Source organism: Lissotriton helveticus, chromosome 1_1 (genome assembly GCF_964261635.1).
Source record: "Lissotriton helveticus chromosome 1_1, aLisHel1.1, whole genome shotgun sequence".
NCBI classification, from domain to species: Eukaryota; Metazoa; Chordata; class Amphibia; order Caudata; family Salamandridae; genus Lissotriton; species Lissotriton helveticus.
In genome coordinates this window covers 808,592,038-808,611,761 of record NC_136057.1, presented here as the reverse complement: position 1 = coordinate 808,611,761, position 19,724 = coordinate 808,592,038, and the positions used below count along the sequence as shown (strand labels likewise).

The 19,724-nt window shown below is 43.2% G+C and overlaps 1 protein-coding gene across 2 annotated transcripts in view; it reads right to left on the bottom strand.

Annotated features, from left to right (window-relative positions):
- The window catches only part of DOCK4 (dedicator of cytokinesis 4), a 1,604,094-nt gene that overhangs the window by 170,479 nt on the left and 1,413,891 nt on the right, over positions 1–19,724 (bottom strand). For both annotated transcript variants that reach the window (XM_078674485.1, XM_078674490.1), the window contains one exon: positions 614–780. In XM_078674485.1, coding sequence (XP_078530611.1) covers positions 614–780 — 167 coding nt within the window. The remainder of the gene's footprint in view (positions 1–613; positions 781–19,724) is intronic.

Here is a 19,724-nt window from a genome sequence, read left to right as displayed (position 1 = left end):
ATCTGCTGCCAAATTTCAGCCGCTCCAAGTGCCCCAAATACAATTGTGCTAAATTCAAAGAACACATTCTTTCCTTCCTACTCCCAGTGCACAGAAATGATGAAAATTGTCTACTTAAATAAAAGGTAATGGACACATCACAATTCACCATAGTTTTCTCTGATTTAATATCGTTGAACCAAGGTTTTACAGTGTTTTCACCAAGCTGTTGACTAGAAAATTCTTATGCCAAGATAAAGCTGCTTAACAAATGCGAAGAGCTACTTGGAAGGAGTAAAGCAGGTTTGATTCAGTGGTTCTCACTCTCTAGAAGAGAGACAAAGCAAAACATTGTTGCTGAAATGCACAGCACTGATGAGGGTTCGTCAGCAAAATCACTGTGTAAAAAATGTCAATATCATCTCTGGCACCACGGTAGCTTCCTTAAAATAGGATACCAGTAAAAGTGTACAGGTAAATACAAATTGTAACTATAATGTAATCACAGTATTTATCTGTACAGTTCAATAATAAAAAACGAAACTAAAATAAGACGTTTTCTTCCATTAAACTTTAAAAGCACCTGGTAATTCATTCTGTCTAAAACATCAGTAAAACAGGTATAGAAGACTACCTTGAATTCGTTTTCCTTGTCCTTGGTCCCCTTGTGAAAGGGTCTGTCATATCTGAATCTCCAGATGTGATTCACTTTGTAAAAACTTTTGATGTTGTCAGGAATTCCCTCTCGCTGAAGCACTTCTTGGCTGTCGGGTATTGGTGTTACAGCATACATTTGCAAATCTGGGTTAAAAAAAGTTAAGGAGCAATGCGGAATCCCAAAAATCTGAAGTTCGTGCCAGTACCCGAATGCATATCATTCCAGTCTGCATCTTAAGCTTTGTAAATCTGCTACAAGATTAAAGGCCAGATGTAGGTAAATCTGATTTACCGACTCTAGAATAGCGAATTTTACCGATTCGGTATTCTAGATTTGGTAAATCAGATGTAGGTAAAAATTCGGTAATTACCGAATCAGTATTTGACATTACCGAATCGGTAAATACCGATTCGGTAAAAGTACCAAATTTGCAAGGGTGACAGGGTGTCACTTTGACACCCTGTTGCACCCCTGATTTTGGCTTGTGTGCCATGTGATACACATACATGCCCTTAGGGTGTGCATGTACACAGGTATTCGTTATTTACCATGCAATAGTATTACATGGTAAATACCTAATCGGTAATGGCCTGTGGCACTTTTTGAAGTGCCACCTACATCTGGATTTACCGATTCGGTATATTTACCGATTCGGTATTTTACAGAATCTGTAAATTTACCGAATCGGTAAATTTACAGATTCTGTAAATTTGTAGGCCCCTACATCTCCATTTGCAAATACCGGTCGGTAACGGCCGAAATCGGCCGTTACCGACCGGTATTTGCCGACCTACATCTGGCCCTATATTTTTAATTAGGAATGAAGTAGATGAAACTACCATTTAACATTCTAATCACATACATGCTCTGTCATGGCCATATCACTACTCACGTCCTCACAGATCATATGAAGAAAGAACCCACTGACAATACCTGCAAAACACCAGCAAAGGACTTACATCTTAGTCCCCTGTTGCCAATGACTGCACTCGGCCACACAGCATCATACGGTCAAGTAGTAAAGCTGTAGTTACAGTGGTAGGGAATCAATGTACTGAGAATGCTAGAGGTTCTGCAGGCTACCAATTCTATCAACATGTCTTTCATACTGGAAATTACTTACAAGCCATTTACTAGAATGCTGTTGTTTATTCAATTCTCTCAAAACAATATACCATCAGGGGCTAGACTGTCTGCAGGACTCATCAAGCAGGTGCTTACAAACTCTAAAATGAGCAAATTGCTGCTGATATTACTGGAAGAGAACAATCAATGGAATAAAAGTGTTACGTAACCATTTTAAATCAGTCCCCTGACTTAAGCAAATGTGGACAATAAAAGGAAAGACCCCAATAAACGGGCAAGAGTGCGAACAGTGTGAACTCTACAAGCAGAATTAAGTACTCCTTTACTGTTGTACCCAACACTCCATAGGACCGATAGCTCATTCAAACTGCATCATTCCCTAATTTGCAAACAGAGAATCAAGTAACAAAAGATTGTTACCTTATTGCTGACTAGGGGTGTAAAAAGATGTTTTATTTTCAGAAGGTCTCAATTATCACTTTTTGCGTAGTATGCGAAACTTGTCAGATAATGTTCACTCAAAATGAACCCAGCCGGGATGAAAAAAGAATAATGACTTTGGATTAGAACTGTTTCACGCATGTGAGGGTCTTTCACGCATATGAGGGATAGAATAAAACTTCACAAATGATCATGTTTTTTCATAATTGTTGAATGAAGTAGAAAAAAAGTTGCTAGCTTAAAACAACATTATGGATCGAGCCGTCTTAGTGTCCTAGATGATCTTGGTAGTCATGTAACTACCGTCCTGTTCAACAAGTTCATGAGTGGTGCCCCTATGAGGTAGCGCACCTCTAAGATGTCTGTGCCTAGAAATATCCTTGCTTTGATGGGACAATCCTAAGCTGCTAAGAACTAAAGATATCGCCTTTTGGTATAGATAATGTGTCACGTGGTCAGCCATGCTTGCTTACTCCTCTTAATTCCATGTTAAGGGAGTCAGTGGTTACATGACAACCAATGAACAGAGGCTGAGGTGTATGTCGGTAATAGGAAAGAAGAATAAGTCATAAAGTTCAAGTGCTTGCTTTTGGTGAAAGAAGTCAACTAAAACCAGCGACCGTGCAGCAAAAAATATTCCTTAAATATTTAGATGAAAGAGAACATCACTTTGTGCATCACTTTAGTAAGATGCACACAAAAATGAGTGCATGTAGAAGGCATGTGGAGTTGCCCATGAAGTTGAAATGCAAACGCAATCAATACATTACATGACAAGAAAAATCTACCACAATTAAATCACATCTGATCGTTTTCATGAATGCCACCTGGAAGCAACAAACATGCAACGTCTAGCCTTCTACCATACATGAGGCTATACATTTTGCAAAATCAGCTTTAGCTGCACAGTTACCTGTTTCTAATTCAGCAAAACAAAAACAAAATGATGAATATGTAGCACATAAACTTTACAGTGTACACTCATTAAGGAATACGTTCAATAGCCAGTGAACACCTAATTTGCAAATAATGGCCCAATTGAAAGAAGAATAATGTCTAGAAAAAACACCAGAAGGCTTATCACACTTTTTAAATAAACAAGTCTCATTGCCTAAACATGCATAGTCAACATTGGTTATTCCGGGTAACATGGCTGGCAAGAAGGCTGTTATTCAAAGATACATGACAAACAAGTACTGGCTCCAAGAGCTCTGGTCACACTGGGGTAGAGATTCCTCAAGGAAAAGTTGAAGCAAGCCAGGAACACCAGCTGGATAGCTTTTAGAGGGGAAAACTGTGTGGTCTGTTATTCTAATCTCTGTTGTCACTGGATAGGTCCTACACGTATCCAGTTTAATTAATGAGTCATTCAAGTGTCTATTGAATGATGTTATATTTAAATGAGCATTAAAGATAACTAATTCTAACCTCCCGAAACCAGTGGCAGAATCAGTTGCTTACTCTTGTACAGCATGTTCAATAACGTATTTTCTGCTAGAGGTTCAATCTAACTGCAGACTTTACTTTTGAATATTCTCCAGGCGACAGGCTGTATCCGAAAAATCTTAAGCAGTACCTATGCACAGGTAGATGGGGCTGATGGCTGTGCTGACATCGCCTGAACCGGATACAACGTGCGAAGTGCCTGCTGACATCAGTTTCTTTCATGAAACACTCCACGCCCACTAACGAGCAGCAACGTGAGAACATATGTTACTAGTCTGATGTGTCTAAGAGGACCTTCCTTTTGAGTAAGTGCAGTTCACAGAGAGAGTATAGAAAGGGAGGGTTGGTAAGGAATACGCAGTTAGATAGGGTCTCTATCAGAAAAGGCGATACCGAAGGTAAGTAACTGGCTGTTCTGGAAGAGACTTCTAACTACAGATTAATTACCGTACACAAAATACCACAGCAATAAACTCCACAGTCGAGGGTCTGTGAACTAATTGAAACCAAAATGTTCTGGAGGGCCAAGGGGGAAAGTGAACCTTCTCGACAGACGTGACCATCTAGACAGTAGTGCTTCATGAAGGTATGAAGCACCACCAACATAGGTAGCTGGCAAATATCAAGGAAAGAAAATCTATGCACTAATCCAGTAGTCACAATCTTGGCTCTGGTGGAGAGAGCCCTAAAGCCTTCTGGGGCATCTTCTCCACTACTGCGCAGATCTTCATGCAGGGTATAATCCATCAAGAGACAGTCCTCTTTTACACACCTTTACCTTTCTTTACTCCAAAATACCCAATGAAAAGCTGATTGTCCAGTCAGTTATCCTTGGTACGATCAATATAAAAACTAAGGGCCCTCTCTGGATCCAAACGATGGAGTCTTTTCTCCTCCTTGAAAGGGTGAGGTGGAGCAAAGAACACCAGGGTGATCGCTTGAGTGACGTAGAAAGGATCACCACCTTGGGTAGAAAGGAGGCATATGTTTTGAAAACCAGTTTATCCTGGAAGAATGTAGTATTCAACGGTTGAACTGGAAGAGCCTGAAGCTCGCTGACCAATGGGGCCGATATTATGGCCACAAAGAAGGCTGTTTTGAGAGTAAAAAGTCTGAGAGGACAGCTATGCATGGTATCAAAGGGGGGGTACTCGTTAGGAAGGTGAGAACCAGATTCATGTCCCACTGATACATAATGAAAGAAGTCAGAAACATGTGTTGCAAACATTTCAGAAACAGAGTCAGGTGACTAGAACAGGGACAGCTGATCCAGCAACATCAAAAAAGCTGAGGTGGCTGCAAAATAACATTTAACAGTGCCAAAACGCCAGGCCCTGCTGGGCTAAGGACAACACAAACAGCAACACCTCAGTCAGATGGGCATGTAGTGGGTCAATGCACCGGGCTAAACACCAAGCCACACATTTGTACTAAAGGCAGGCATATACAGACTTTGCTGCAGGAAACCCAACTGCCAGAATAAGATCTACAACCTCAGGATAATGGTCAAATACTCTCAGCTGTCCCGGCTTAATCTCAAAGCACGAAGATGGAGTGTAAGCAGGTTTGGGTGTAGGACCCAATCCTGCTGCTTCGACAGGAGAGCCTACCAAAGGGGTAGCCTGAAGGGAGAACAAATGCTCAGACCCAGAACTTTTGGATACCAATGTCCCCATGCCCAGTCTGGAGCCACTAGGATGGCTTAAGCCCACAGTCAGTCCTGATCTTCTTGAGGAACTGAGGCAGGAGTGGTACTGGCAGAAGGGTATGCAGTAGTCTCATGTTCCACTCCAAGCAGAATGAGTCGCCTAGCGAGAACCGCTTTGAAAACTACAATGCGTTGAAAAATGGACACTGCGCGTTCTTGGCGGTGGTAAATATATTGAGCCATATTTCTCCCCAATCTTGGAAGAGACCTTAAACCACCTCCAGGTCGTGGTCCACAAGGCGTCGAAGACTGACTTTGTCTGCCCTGGCGTTCAGAGATACGATCAGGAAGTTGTCCTGATATTCCAGCCATTTCCAGAGGCGCAAGGCCTCCTGGTACAAGGTCAACAACCCCACTACTCCCCTGCTTGTTGCAGTACCACATGGCGGCATTGTTGTCTGTGAACACATGAACCAGCCTCCCTTTGATGGACCGGCAGGAAGGCTTTCAACGCTAAGCTGCTGGCCCATACCTCAACAAGCTGATGTGGAGGTAGGTTTCGGCAGGAAACCAGAGTCCTCTGATCGCCACCTCTCATACATGGCCATCTCATCGCAAAAATGGTTAATCTGTTGCCTCTGTCAGCCCTGGGAGGGGAAATGAGAGGTGACTACCGTGGACCATATCGTGGTTCAATAGCCACCACAGCAGATAGCTTGCAGTCTCTTCTGATATCTGAACTCGATCTGAGAGATTTCCCTGATGTTGCGCCCATTGGTACTTCTGATACCACTGCAGGGCATGCATATGCCATCTAGCGTGTTTCACCAGCAGGATGCAGGAGAACATCAGAGCCGGTAGCCTCAGAGTCAGTCTCACCATAATCCAGGCTTGAGGCTGAAACATTGGAATTATGGTCTGAAGATCATGGACTCTCCTTGCCAAAGTAGGTGCAAAACTGTATTGTGTCCAGAATAGTTCTGATGAAAGGGAGTGTTTTGGTGGGTAGGATAGGTCTTCGGCATGTTGACAGTGAAATCAAATGAATGAAGGCGACTTTCTGTAGTTTGGAGGTGGGTGTCACTGCCTGGAGTGAGCCCTTCTTCAAAAGACAATAGTTGAGGCAGGGGCCGGCTGGGATCCCCCAACCTCCGAAAATGAACAGCAACTACTGCCATCACTTTTGTGAACACCTAAGGAGCACAGGTGAGGATGAAACAGAGCACGACAAACTGAAAGTGCTCAGAGCCCACTGTGAACAGTTAACATCAGAGGGTATGCAAGACAGGGATACGGAAATAAGCATTGTGCAGGTGCAACGTTACCATCCAGTCTCCAGGGTCCAGGAAAGACAGGAAATGGGCAAGGATGAGCATGTTGAACCTGTCCTTTCTTAGAAAGGTGATGAGAGGGCAAAGATCCAGAACAGGACAGACCACCAACTGCTTCTGGTGAGGTAACCCTCTTGACGGCTCCTGTGCCCAAAAGAACGTGCACTTTGTGTTGCAACAAGGACAGACGATTCTCCGACCAGTGCTGTATTGGTTTTCAGGCAATACAAGTGCATAACCCTGCTGTACAATCTGTAACATCCACTTGTCCAAGGTGACTGCTTTCCATGCAGGTAGAAAATGGCGTATTGTGCTCCTCCCAGAGGGCTGTGCGCCTAAGAGGGAGTACTAAAGAGGTCTGGTGGGTGCAGTAGCGGGAGAGGTAAAAGATTGGGCAGAATAGGTCCTTTGTTGCCCACACGACCCGTGGGAGCCTCCACTCCGACCATGAAAAATCTGAGGCGCCTGCTGGACTTGAGGATGTGGGTGGTTCTGGCAATACTGAAACTCCCTACTCTTGCCATGGGAGAAACAAAAGAAGGAATGCTGCTGGTGCAGGGCAGCAGCAAAACCTATAGAATGAGCTATAACTCTGCTATTCTTAAGGCGCTCTAGCACAGCATCCTTTGCACCTAACAGGCACGAGCCATCGATGGGCATGTCTATCAAGATTTATTGAACATCCCCCAAAATTTGCATTATTGTCGTAATTTGGCAGTACCTGAGTTAGCGTTAAGCTCAGCTACACGAACATTTCTGTTAACTTGACTAAACGTGCGGGGGCCATTTTGTATTCGGTGGCTTCCATTTTGTATGAACATGCGGCCTCGTGGTCACCGTGCCCTTTGTCCTTCCTTCATGCCAATGAACCTTTACCCTGCCCAGCAACAGGCTATTTTTAGTAATGGTCAGTCTCGCGCATGCGTACATCTGATTGTTGTACTAGAGAGTGGTCACTCCTTAGGAATGTTCCTCCCAACTGACCAGTGGGATTAAACCCCTCCCACATGTTGGCTGTGTTCCAAAAATGCCCTTATATGTACCTAAAACTGTTCTAATGTATACCACCTACCTTTTTATTGCTGTTAAACTGTATAAAAGAGGTCGCGCACCGATGTTCAGGGTGATACTTCTTACATTGCCGAAGGGTGCTGTAGGAGTGTACTACCACCCCATGGGGTCCTAATAAACTTGTCTCTTTGCATTTTCAGTTTCCGTGCCAACTTCTGTTTTATGGTATCCGAGTGTTTCTGCAAGTATGTAGACCTGATAGAACCCGATACCACAATTGGCGACCACGAAGGGACTCATCGGCGACTCGGATGCCCGAAGTAGAGGTCACGACGAAGGATTGGAAACTCGCTATGGACGCGTACGCTGCCACTGAGTGACCCGAGTCTTGGCACCCACGGTGTTTTCTTCCTTTCCTTCTGATCGGACCTTCCAGGTGGCGCCGGTCCTCGACTGAGATTCTGATTGTTTGGCTTGTCGTGTAGTGCCTGTTTTAGCTGATTCGGCTACGGAACTTGGCAGTTGGAATCTGGACACTTTTGAAGATATTTGGTAAGCTTATGTTTGGTAAGGTAGTCTATTGACACTTACTGTGGCTTTTTGAATTTGAATTTGTATGAGTTAGCTAACGTTTGAACCTATGATTTGATGTATATGTGGAGTGCACCTCACATAGACAGGCATGTAGGGATATTTCTCTGCTTTTGAATTTGTTTGAACGGCACATTGTGCATAAGTACCCTTAAGTGCCATTTTATGTAATATCGCGTTTTTCCGTGATATTTTGAACATGCCTGTTCTCAGCACACTCCGAGGAATGTGCTGCTTTGGAAATGGTACCACTTATCGATTAAATGAATCTCAGCCGGCTCCCCCAGAGGGGACTCCTAACCGCGAAATGTACATTAAATTTGGCCTTCCTCCCATAATGTATAGCACGTTATGGCACAAATACACTAAATCTGATCGTGAATTGCAATGGCCACTACATGGGTCATTCGACTTGCGAAAAGTCCAGTATGTAGAACAGTGTTTGTTTCAGCGCAGGTCTAGACAGGATATGTTTGATTGTGTGCGTATGTGGGAGAAAGCGGTGCGTGAACGAATGAAGCGTGCAGAAGCCTTGGCGGACAAAGAGCAGCGAAAGGCTGCTCGGGATAAAGCTTTACAGCTACAGGAGAAGGAATTGCAGGAACAGAAAGAGAAAGAGAATCGAGAACGTAACTTGCAGGTTAATGGTCAGTTTCCTATCAGACGTCCTCTTTATCCTGTTTTTACTAATGAATTAGATGATTTTTCATTGTTAGATCGTTGCCCGCCTCCGTATGTTCAGCCGACGGCTCCGGATGAGGACTCGGACGGGGATAGCCAGGATAAACAGCGTACCAGGTTACATACCGAGCGTATGACGGAATTACGTTCGATTGCTCGTAAACTTAACAGTGATACTATAACTGTTTCAGGGGTTAATGATCTTATGAGTCAGTGGTCTGACAAGGAACGGATGTATTTTTTAAATCATTTTACAGATGAAGTTCTTGAGCGGTTTAGAAAGCACTCTCCTGAGTTGGAACCTAAAGATATATCAGTTGGTCGTGAGAATTTTCGTAAAGGTATTTTTGCTCTTTCAGATGCGGTCGAATTCTTCCGGCGGTTGGTTCAGTTGTGAGATGAGGCGACACGATTGCGAGCGGCGAACAAGGCATCAGAGCAATCAGCGTCTGGCTCGACGGAAAATACCCGAGTGTGCCCTATCTATGGATCAGATAAGAGTGTTGCGATTAATGTTTTGCCTATGCGGGAAGCTGCACCTTTGTATGTCCCTCCTAAAGGGGATGGTACGGATGAGGATAAGACGTCTAAGGAGTCAAAGGGCTATTTTATATATATAATTGGGTTTATACGCCATGGAATAGAGCAGATGTTATGGCACTTAAGAATGCTTTGCCTGACCCCCGTAAAAATCCAGCAGCTTTCTATGAAGGTGTGGAGGGTGCTATTTCTTCGTGTATTATGACGTTAGTTGATATCGATCTTTTCTTTGGGCTGATATTGCCTCCTGATATGTGGAGGGTGATTCGTAAGTTTGACGATCGAACGATATTAGGTGCAGATTGGAAGGACATAGTAAGAGCTGATTCAGATAGGGAACCTGCATGTAAACCTTGTCAATTGATTTTAGACTTGCCAATAGCTATCTTGAATAAATTAAAAACGCTTGTCCCTCCTAAGAAGATAGATTGGACAGTGTTAGCGTTGTGTAAGCAGAAGCCAGATGAATCGGTTTGTGATTTCTTTTCACGTTTTGAGGAAGCAATCCATGATTACAGTGGTCAATCATTAACAGAGGACACGGGCAGGCACTTATTCGTAGATAAGTATGTGGCTAATCTCCTACCGGAGATTGCAAAACGATTAAAGGCTAGTGAAAGTTCATGGACCACGGCAACGCCTGCCTCCTTATTAACTATGGCTCAGTATTATGAACGTCAGGAACTAGAGGCTAAAGAAAGTAGTGATAAGAAAGCGAAGGACTTAAAGACGAAAGTGATGTTGGCACAGGTTTGTGCTACGCAATCTAGAGGGAACGATAGGGGTAGACGAGGATCGTACGTTACGTCTCCCCCTCGTTCCGACATTTCTGAGGATCAGTGTGCATACTGTAAGCAGTTTGGACATTGGCTCGCAGATTGTCCGGTACTTCGTGAACAGCGTAGTCAGAGGGGTCGAGGAAGTGGAAGGTCACGGAATAGTTATTCAGGATCCAGAGGTGGAGCGAATGATCGTGGTAGGTTTGAAGAAAGGGATCGTGGTCAGGTTGAACATAATACTTTTGATCGGCGGAATCAATACCAGATAGCTGGAGGAGAAAATACTGAGTCACAGGATAATAGATATGCATAGGATTGCGTAGGATGGGGTGTGGAATCGGTTGAAGTACCAGTCGATCAAAGGGGTCCATATATATCAGCACATGTTTTGGGTTCTACTGATCAGTTTCTGGTCGACACAGGAGCTACTCGTAGTGCTCTGTCTAAACACTTGGTTCCATGGGCTGCCCTGTCTGGCGAAACGATTACAGCAATAGGGTTCGATGGAACACCTTCACTAAGCCCATTGTCTCAACCCCTTACATTTCATGTTGATAAATTCACTGCCCCATGTCCGTTTTTATTATCTCCAAGTACACCAGATAATATTATGGGACTTGATATGCTAAAGCATTTTCGTGCAACAATACGCTGTGCCCCTGAAGGGGTGCGGGTCATTTTGAATGAAAACTACCCAGAAATTGAGAGATCGTGCCTCATGCAAGAGGCCGACGCATTAGCTTCCCTTCCAAGTACGTTATGGGCTACTTCCGATACTGATGTGGGTCAAATGATTATTCCTCCTGTGCGCATTACTGTGAGGAAGAAAGCGGTTTTACCTCGTGTTCCGCAGTACAAGATCTCTAGAGAAGGCGAAATAGCCTTGATACATATTGCGAATGATTTGATAACGGCAGGGGTGGTGGAGGAAGTTTCCTATAATGTTTGCAACAGTCCAAATCTTCTGATCCTAAAGAAAGACACAGATACTAAGATCTATCGTTTTATTATTGACTTGAGGGAAATTAATAAGATAGTTGTACCGCAGTATCCAGTAGTATCTGACATTACCACCTTGCTTACTTTGGTTCCACCCACGGCTACTACATTTACAGTGATTGATTTGAAAAACGCTTTCTTTTCAATCCCTATTCATCCTGATAGCCGATATTTGTTCGGCTTTACACTAAATAATAAATCTTATAGATTTTGTCGAGTTCCTCAAGGTTACGCAGAAAGTCCTAGCATTTACAGTCAGGCTTTGAACTTGATTCATTTGATTTGCAGTCTGGGGTGGCACTAATCCAATATGTTGATGACATTCTGCTTGCAGCCGACACACAGGAGCAATGCGAGGAGAGTACGCTCTCCCTGCTTTCTTTCCTTGCGGAACACAATCACAAGGTTTCGCGGAAGAAGGTACAATATTGTAGACCAAAGGTGACATATGTTGGTCATCTTTTGTCTAAGGAGGGACGTGCATTAACATCAGACCGAATCCAAGCAATCTTAGATACACCAGTCCCTTGCACGCAGAAGGATGTTCGTGCTTTTATAGGTTTGACGTCCTTCTGTAGGCAATGGATACTAGGATTTTCGTATATTGTAAAACCTTTGTTAGCGTTGCTGTCCAAAACTGCACCACTCCCCCTCGAATGGACGGACGAATGTCAAAATGCTTTTGAACAATTGAGACAAGCTCTTTGTTCTGCGCCAGTGTTAGGTACACCAGATTATACGAAGCTCTTTACACTGTATGTACATGAGAAGGATGGGTGCGCATTGTCAGTCTTTGGTACAGTTACACGGAGATAAACAGAGGCCTTGCGCATACTTTTCAGCGGTACTCGATCCTGTGGCTCGAGGACTGCCTGGATGCCTTTGAGCAGTTGCAGCAACAGCAGTAGCTATACGGCAGAGTGAGGGAATAGTTTTGTCACACAAATTGTTGGTGTTAGTTCCCCATGCAGTAGATGCTTTGCTGAACCAAACGAAAACGCAACATCTAACCAGTGCCCGTTTAACGGGATACGAATTAACACTGTTGGTGCCACACATTACATTGAAGAGGTGCGCCACTTTGAATCCCGCTACTTTATTGCCATATCCGGTTATTGAGACCCAGGAGGAAGAACAACATGATTGTGTTTTTCTGACTGACGAACAAACAAAGGGTCGTGTCGATTTACAGGACACGCCACTTCCTGATGTAGATGGGGAACTGTGGGTTGATGGATCGTGTGTGAGATTGCCAGATGGTACGGCTTCCGCAGCCTATGCGATCACGACACTTAAGACGGTGGTAGAAACAGCACGAATACCACAAAAATCTGCTCAAGCAGCTGAATTGATAGCCTTAACGAAAGCATGTGAGTTAAGCGCTGGTCTATGTGTGAATATCTATACTGATAGTCGTTACGCCTTTGGAGTAGCGCACGATTTTGGCCTACTCTGGAGGGAACGAGGGTTTATGACCTCACACGGAACACACATCATGTACGGAGAGTTGGTATGCGACCTCCTGAATGCACTATTATGTCCAAAGAAGGTGGCGATAATAAAATGTAGTGCGCATAAGAAAGTGACAGACAAAATAGGGCAAGGAAATGCGTTTGCAGACCGCATAGCGAGAGAGACTGCTATGTTGCAAAATGACTCCCCTATGTATGTGGTGAGATCACAAGCTGAGCGATGGCATGATGCTAGAGAAGAAATTCTAGACATACAAAAGTCAGCATCTAAAGTAGAACTTGCAACATGGGCAACAGAGGGAGTATTGGATGATGAGGGTTGTTGGAGAAGCAAAGACATGGAGAAATGGAAATTGCCTGCTGCTTACTTGCAAGCAATGGTTCAAATGACGCATGGGTTGGCACATATTGGAGCTCTTGCAATTACGAAATTGCTTACACGAGTTTGGGAGCATCCTGAGATTGCCAGCACGGCTAGGAGAGTAGTGCAGACCTGTCTGATATGCCTACAGTACAATCCTGCTAAAGGGACCTCTACTCCTACAGGAGGGTTTGTTCCACCTACTGCACCATTCGAAGTACTGCAAATGGACTATATCCAACTGGAGCGCTGTAATAACCTCAAGTATGTCCTAGTGGTGGTGTGTGCTTTTAGTAAATGGGTTGAAGCCTACCCCACAAATGACAATACAGCATTAACAACAGCTAAGGTATTACTAAAAGAGTACTTCCCACGTTATGGTGTTTGTAAATTCTTGTGGAATGATAATGGTCCTCATTTTGTTGGGAAGATAGTGGAGCATGTCCTGAAAGGATTGGGAATCAAACAGAAGTTCCATGCTGTATTCCACCCGCAGTCAGCTGGTCTAGTAGAAAGGTATAATGCGACTCTGAAGCTGAAGCTAGCAAAGATCGTGGCATCCACGTCTTTGAAATGGCCGGATGCTTTGCCATTGGCATTATTGTCTATTAGATCAGTGCCACACTCTCGAACTGGCCTCACACCCTATGAAGTGGTGTTTGGAAGGCCCATGAATATCTGGGGAGTTCCAAAGCCTCGTTCGATACATGATGTGCCTTGTATAATGATGAACGATTATTTGGCACGATTAACAAATGATTTACTTTCTATTCATCAACAGGTTCGAGAAGCGCTCCCCGACAATTCCATTGGAGAGGCTCACAATCTTCGTCCTGGCGACCATGTCATGATCTGGGTGTTTGAGAGATCCAGCAGTTTAGAGCCGAGATGGCGTGGCCCTGAACAAGTGCTGCTGGCAACGCGAACGGCTGTGCGAGTCACGAATAAGAAGCGGTGGATTCATTCAACGCACTGCCGACGTGTCTCTCCGGATCTGGTGAACCCTGAGGTGCTGTCCGATTACAGAGACATCTTGAATGCGGAGAAAAGCCCAGCTGTTATGCCCAACGAGTCGGAGGGAGCCTTCCCGGACCACGCTATTTCTGGCGGAGTGAAGTACAATCTACGGCCAAGGAAATAATAAATTTTTGTATTTTTGTGACTGGATGGTAACCGTTCCGAGGTTTGTGAAAACGGAAGCCAGGAATATCAAGGGGGGGGAATCAGTTCTGTCCAGTGTAGCGACACCCGTCTTGAATCTCGGAGAAGACACCAGCGGCAGCCTCGGTTCTCAGCACCACATTCTTATTTTTAGTTTGGTTTTTGAAACTTTCATTCTTTGTACTATGGCACCTATGACATTGAGAAATAGAAAAATGTTGGGTGCAGTTCTTTTTGCTACAACTATGGTGGTAATAGCAGTAATAGCTTGGACTATAGAAAGACTGTTTCCTGCACGGGACTATTTACTGCCTACCACTCCAATTCCATCTGAACATTTCCATTTTACTTTGCCCTATCATGAGGAGAGACATAGACAGACTTACTTGAATAACAGTTTCATTCAAATTCTACATCACACACACAATATGACAAATACATCCAACTGTTGGGTTTGTGGGATGTTACCGGGACATCAAAAGAAAGGAGGAACACCTCTTATTCCTCTTCCATTTTCCCACAATGGTTCATGTAATGCTTGGTACACACTTCTTTTTACATTGAGATGGCCAACAAAGGGTGGACTACTTTTTCGATTGAACAAGGTTTGCTATAACGATCGAGATGGCTATCCACAAGCAGAAGGAACTAAATTCGAGTGGGAAGAATATCGACCAGACAATGTACCTACGCCTCGGATCTTCACCAATCAGAGACTTACAAATATGACCAGCTTACATGTAATTACAGTTATTGATACAAAAGCAGACCTCTGTATTAGGAATAAGGGAACAATTCCGGTGGGTAGAAGTGAATGCAATGTTACTCTTGCTTTTGATACACCCAATGGTGTTTCATTTGTGGCATCACGAAACACTTACTTTATTTGTGGTAATAAAGGTTATCATTGTCTTCCTCTTGGATGGTTAGGTACATGTTATATATCTTTTGTATTACCCCCTGTGTTTATTGCCCCACCTATGTACCATAATGATTTTGTATTGTATCACGATTTTATATTGAATAGAGTTAAGAGAACATTGATTGATGATGTCAATCAAACCGACACCTCACTACAACAATATGTGGATTTTAATTTAGGGTTATTCTCTTTTGTAGGTGCTGCCCTAAACAGCAGGAAAATTAGACGGTTAACACGTGTTGTGGAGGCAGTTGCTAATGAAACTGCTTCCGCTTTAGGGAATATAACTGAAGAGCTTCAGATTACAAGAATCGTTACGCTTCAGAACCGGATGGTTCTGGAAGTAGTGTTAGCTGATCGTGGGGGTGCATGCCGCATCATCGGAAGTAGTTGTTGTGTTTATGTGCCAGATAATTCACCATCTGTGTATGATGCTATCTCTAGGTTGCACAAAATTGCCTCTGAAATTCACACCGACAATGGTACTTGGGACTTTTTCGGGCTGGTTTTGGGCTCTGCTTAGTACCTGGGATTGGAAACTGCTAACTGTTCTATGTGTGATTATTGGGATAATTTTCTTCTGTTGCCTATGTATTCAATGTGGTCCTACTTTATGTACTGTATGTATTACAGCCTGTACCCCATCCAAACGAGCTATTGCTAAAAATGTACAGATGAGTAATGCTGAAGTTAAGCAAATTATGCTGATCGATATTTATGATGAACATTCGGATTAATTCCATTATGAGGTAGCTTCAGCTAAACGCTAAAAGGGTCGTCTGTCGTAATTTGGCAGTACCTGAGTTAGCGTTAAGCTCAGCTACACGAACATTTCTGTTAACTTGACTAAACGTGCGGGGGCCATTTTGTATTCGGTGGCTTCCATTTTGTATGAACATCTGGCCTCGTGGTCAGCGTGCCCTTTCGTCCTTCCTTCATGCCAATGAACCTTTACCCTGCCCAGCAACAGGCTATTTTTAGTAATGGTCAGTCTCGCGCATGCGTACATCTGATTGTTGTACTAGAGAGTGGTCACTCCTTAGGAATGTTCCTCCCAACTGACCAGTGGGATTAAACCCCTCCCACATGTTGGCTGTGTTCCAAAAATGCCCTTATATGTACCTAAAACTGTTCTAATGTATACCACCTACCTTTTTATTGCTGTTAAACTGTATAAAAGAGGTCGCGCACTGATGTTTGGGGTGATACTTCTTACATTGCCGAAGGGTGCTGTAGGAGTGTACCACCACCCCATGGGGTCCTAATAAACTTGTCTCTTTGCATTTTCAGTTTCCGTGCCAACTTCTGTTTTATGGTATCCGAGTGTTTCTGCAAGTATGTAGACCTGATAGAACCCGATACCACATTATAACACTGCTGCTTTTGAGCCTCTTAAAGATTAAGTGAAACAGAAGGTAGACTTTGAAATAATACGGTTGTACTCCTGACAAGTGGACATAATAAAACATCCTCCAAATACCATACATTCCAATGCCAGCTAGAATACAAGCCTAAAGCACTTTATGTGTTAAGTAGATCGATAAGGGCCACCCTGCTAAAGAAACAAGAGTCACTGTCTAGTTAGGCTGACTTGTGATATTTTCAAAAATGTAACTAAGGCGGTCTAATGGAATATCAAATACCCCAACAAGATGACATGCAATTAGGTTTATTTTATTAGCAGTTGGCCGTAATGCTACCTCGAATTCAAGTGTAGGTAGGTAGGTAGAGAGTAATGCAAGTTTGTTGGACTTGACACTTTATACAGGGTCATCCCCAAACTATTTGCCTTCGCCCTCCTGTTTTCTGAACCCCTTTTTGTTGACTTTTATGATTCTGCAAACTTTAACACTGCTAACCAGTGTCAAAGTGTTGGTGCTCTCTTCTTTAAACATGGTAAAATTGGCTTACATCCAACTGACTCATTTAATTTACCTGTAACTCCCTAATAAAGTGGTTCTTCATGACCTGTAAATTAAGTGTTACTAGTGGTCCTGCAGCACTGATTGTGCCACCCAATTAAGTTGCCTTTTAAACAGGTCTCAGACCTGCCATCGCAGCCTGTGTGCAATTCTAAACTACCACTTCGACCTGGCAAAATAAGCATTTTGCCAGGCCCAAACCTTCCTGTTTATTAATAAAGATTAGGCACCCCTAGGGCAGGCAACAAACAGCCCATAGGCCAGGGTGCAGTGTATTTTAAAAGATGCAACTACACACAAAGAGAAGTAGGAGTAAACTATAACTCGCTCCTGGAGACTTATGGCAAAGTTAATATGTTTGAAAAACTGCCCTCACCCACAAAATTGTTGCAGGCTTCATAATTGGGCTGCTAAACAACACCCCTGTGCAGACCAACACATTGGGTGGAGAAATAGGGAGGGGAAAACAATACAAACATAAAGAAGAGCAGGGATCAAGCAAATAATATGTGCAGAAAATAGACTCTAAAACTAGCTCAGGGATATCCACTTCCCAATTTTATTCCCGGGTTCCCTGGCCAGGATTAAAATTTCAAATAGAGGATGGTGGCGATATGGTTGGTTATAAAAAGTTCCCCCCTCCTCTCTGCATGCAAGTCGACATGTTTCTACCGGGTATTGTGTCTTTTCTGGCTATTGCCTTTGAAAATAAGATTCCGATCATGTCCGGAAATAGAACTCCGAATACATAGTGATGGTGGCCTGCAACAAATGTGTGAAACTGATATTCAGACTGTAGTCACAGAAATGTAAAAGTATGCATCTTGAAGATCCACAGAGCCGAGCCAATCTGCCAGACATACAATCATTAAGACCCAGGTTACAGGAAGCTGAATCGTGAACTTCTATACCAGCAAAGCTTGTTTGCCAATATCTATTGAGGATGAGGTGGAGCTTGAACACCTTGGAGAGAAGTTTATAGGGCATATTCTGAGGCATAAGCATAGACAAGGAGACTAGTTAAGAGAAAAGGCACACTCTTCACTTACAATGGAAAGACCATTTGTTTATTTTGTAACTGAAAGACCATTGTGAAACACGATTAGTGATTCTTCCGGTGACATGGAACATGTACACTTCTGGCTGATGAAATGAGTCTGTGGTAGCTTTTCCCAAGACTCACAAGTATCCATTGGTCTTGTTACAGAAGGCAGAACCTCATTTATGTGTATTTTATTGAACAATGTTGCCTAAATTTTCAACTGAACAATGTTTTTTTAAAGAAAAGTCTATGAAGTTGCAAGAAAGTGGTAAAAGGAAAACTGGTTACTATGAATGATACACACTGTATTAAGAGTTGTTTTGTTAGATTAGGCCTATTGATGCTCCCGCAATGCCATGCTTTAGTTAGCATTCGCTGCATCATTTTCTTTTTAGACTCCATTTTGCATGCTGATCGAAACTAATCTTTCTTAGTTCTGAGAAATGCCCTTCGCTAAGGTTTGTTTCTGCAATAAAGACTGTCAGTGCCAGCGCATAGCTTTTCCACTCGATAAAGGTCCTCTCCCACCTGTCTGGCAGGTTGATCGCAGCCCAGGGTGAAGCGGCCTTGGACTGTGCTGGGTTGTGCAAGATACGAGATAGAAAACCTTTTTTTTGTCTTTCAATGTCCGGTTACATCTATCTAAAGAATTCCACTGTGGGTGTGTTATTGCCTAACCATGAAATTTACAACATGTATCTCTATGCTTACTGTTCCTTAGTTCCCTCTGTAGCACTCTCTTGTGACTGTACAGACCGGCCCCGCTCTGAGCGTATGTGAATAAACATTTATTGGTATATATTCTCCACCGTCTCTTCGACTCCTCATTTGGTACGGAAGGCTGAGAGGTGGTCAGTGGTGACCCTGGTGGCCCTAAGCGGGTCACTTCTTTCAGTTTGCACTTGAGATCCCATAAGAGTCTAAAAAGGTAATTTTGCACTTTTCTAACATTACCGAGTCATAGAGAGTTATTAGGTTTCACAGGACCATTAAGAAAATAGAGTAACACTTAATTTTCCTTCCACACCAGTCTACATGCTGTACTGTCCAGATCAGGCTATTCCTTTGGAGGAATTGCTGTGTGCAGGTTTACAATCCAAAAGTTTGGGAAACACAGTTTTCGGGAGTTGAATAGTTTAGTGCTGCTAGTCGGCTTTAGTTAAAGAAATGATGATGTGGAGCAGATACTTCTAATGAAGTTCTTTGAAACAAGCAAAACACATTGGAATAAAGATGTTTTAGACCACTCAACTCGGCCAAAGTAAGCATTTAGTGACTTGCTAAGTTTAAAATAACATAAGAAGCGATTCTCGCCCAAAAAATGCAAAATCTAAATATTGTCAAGCTATGCTTATGGGTTATTGTCATCTCTCAACTGTAACAACCAAGATGCTTTGGTCTAGTGAGAAAAAACTAAGGGGAAAATAAATAAGAAAATGGCATGAATCTTCCAGTTACTCCGAAGATAAATGTACACCAATTTCTAAAATGAGGAAAGACCACACTGGTAGAACAGAGCTCTACTTCATATATTACACAATGAAATGTCTGTGAGCACATAGGTGGATTTGCTATCACTGCATCAGCAGATATAAACCATTTTCTGCTGTATAACGAAGCTGGGCAAACATCCCTGTCAACGTGAGAGAAAAAA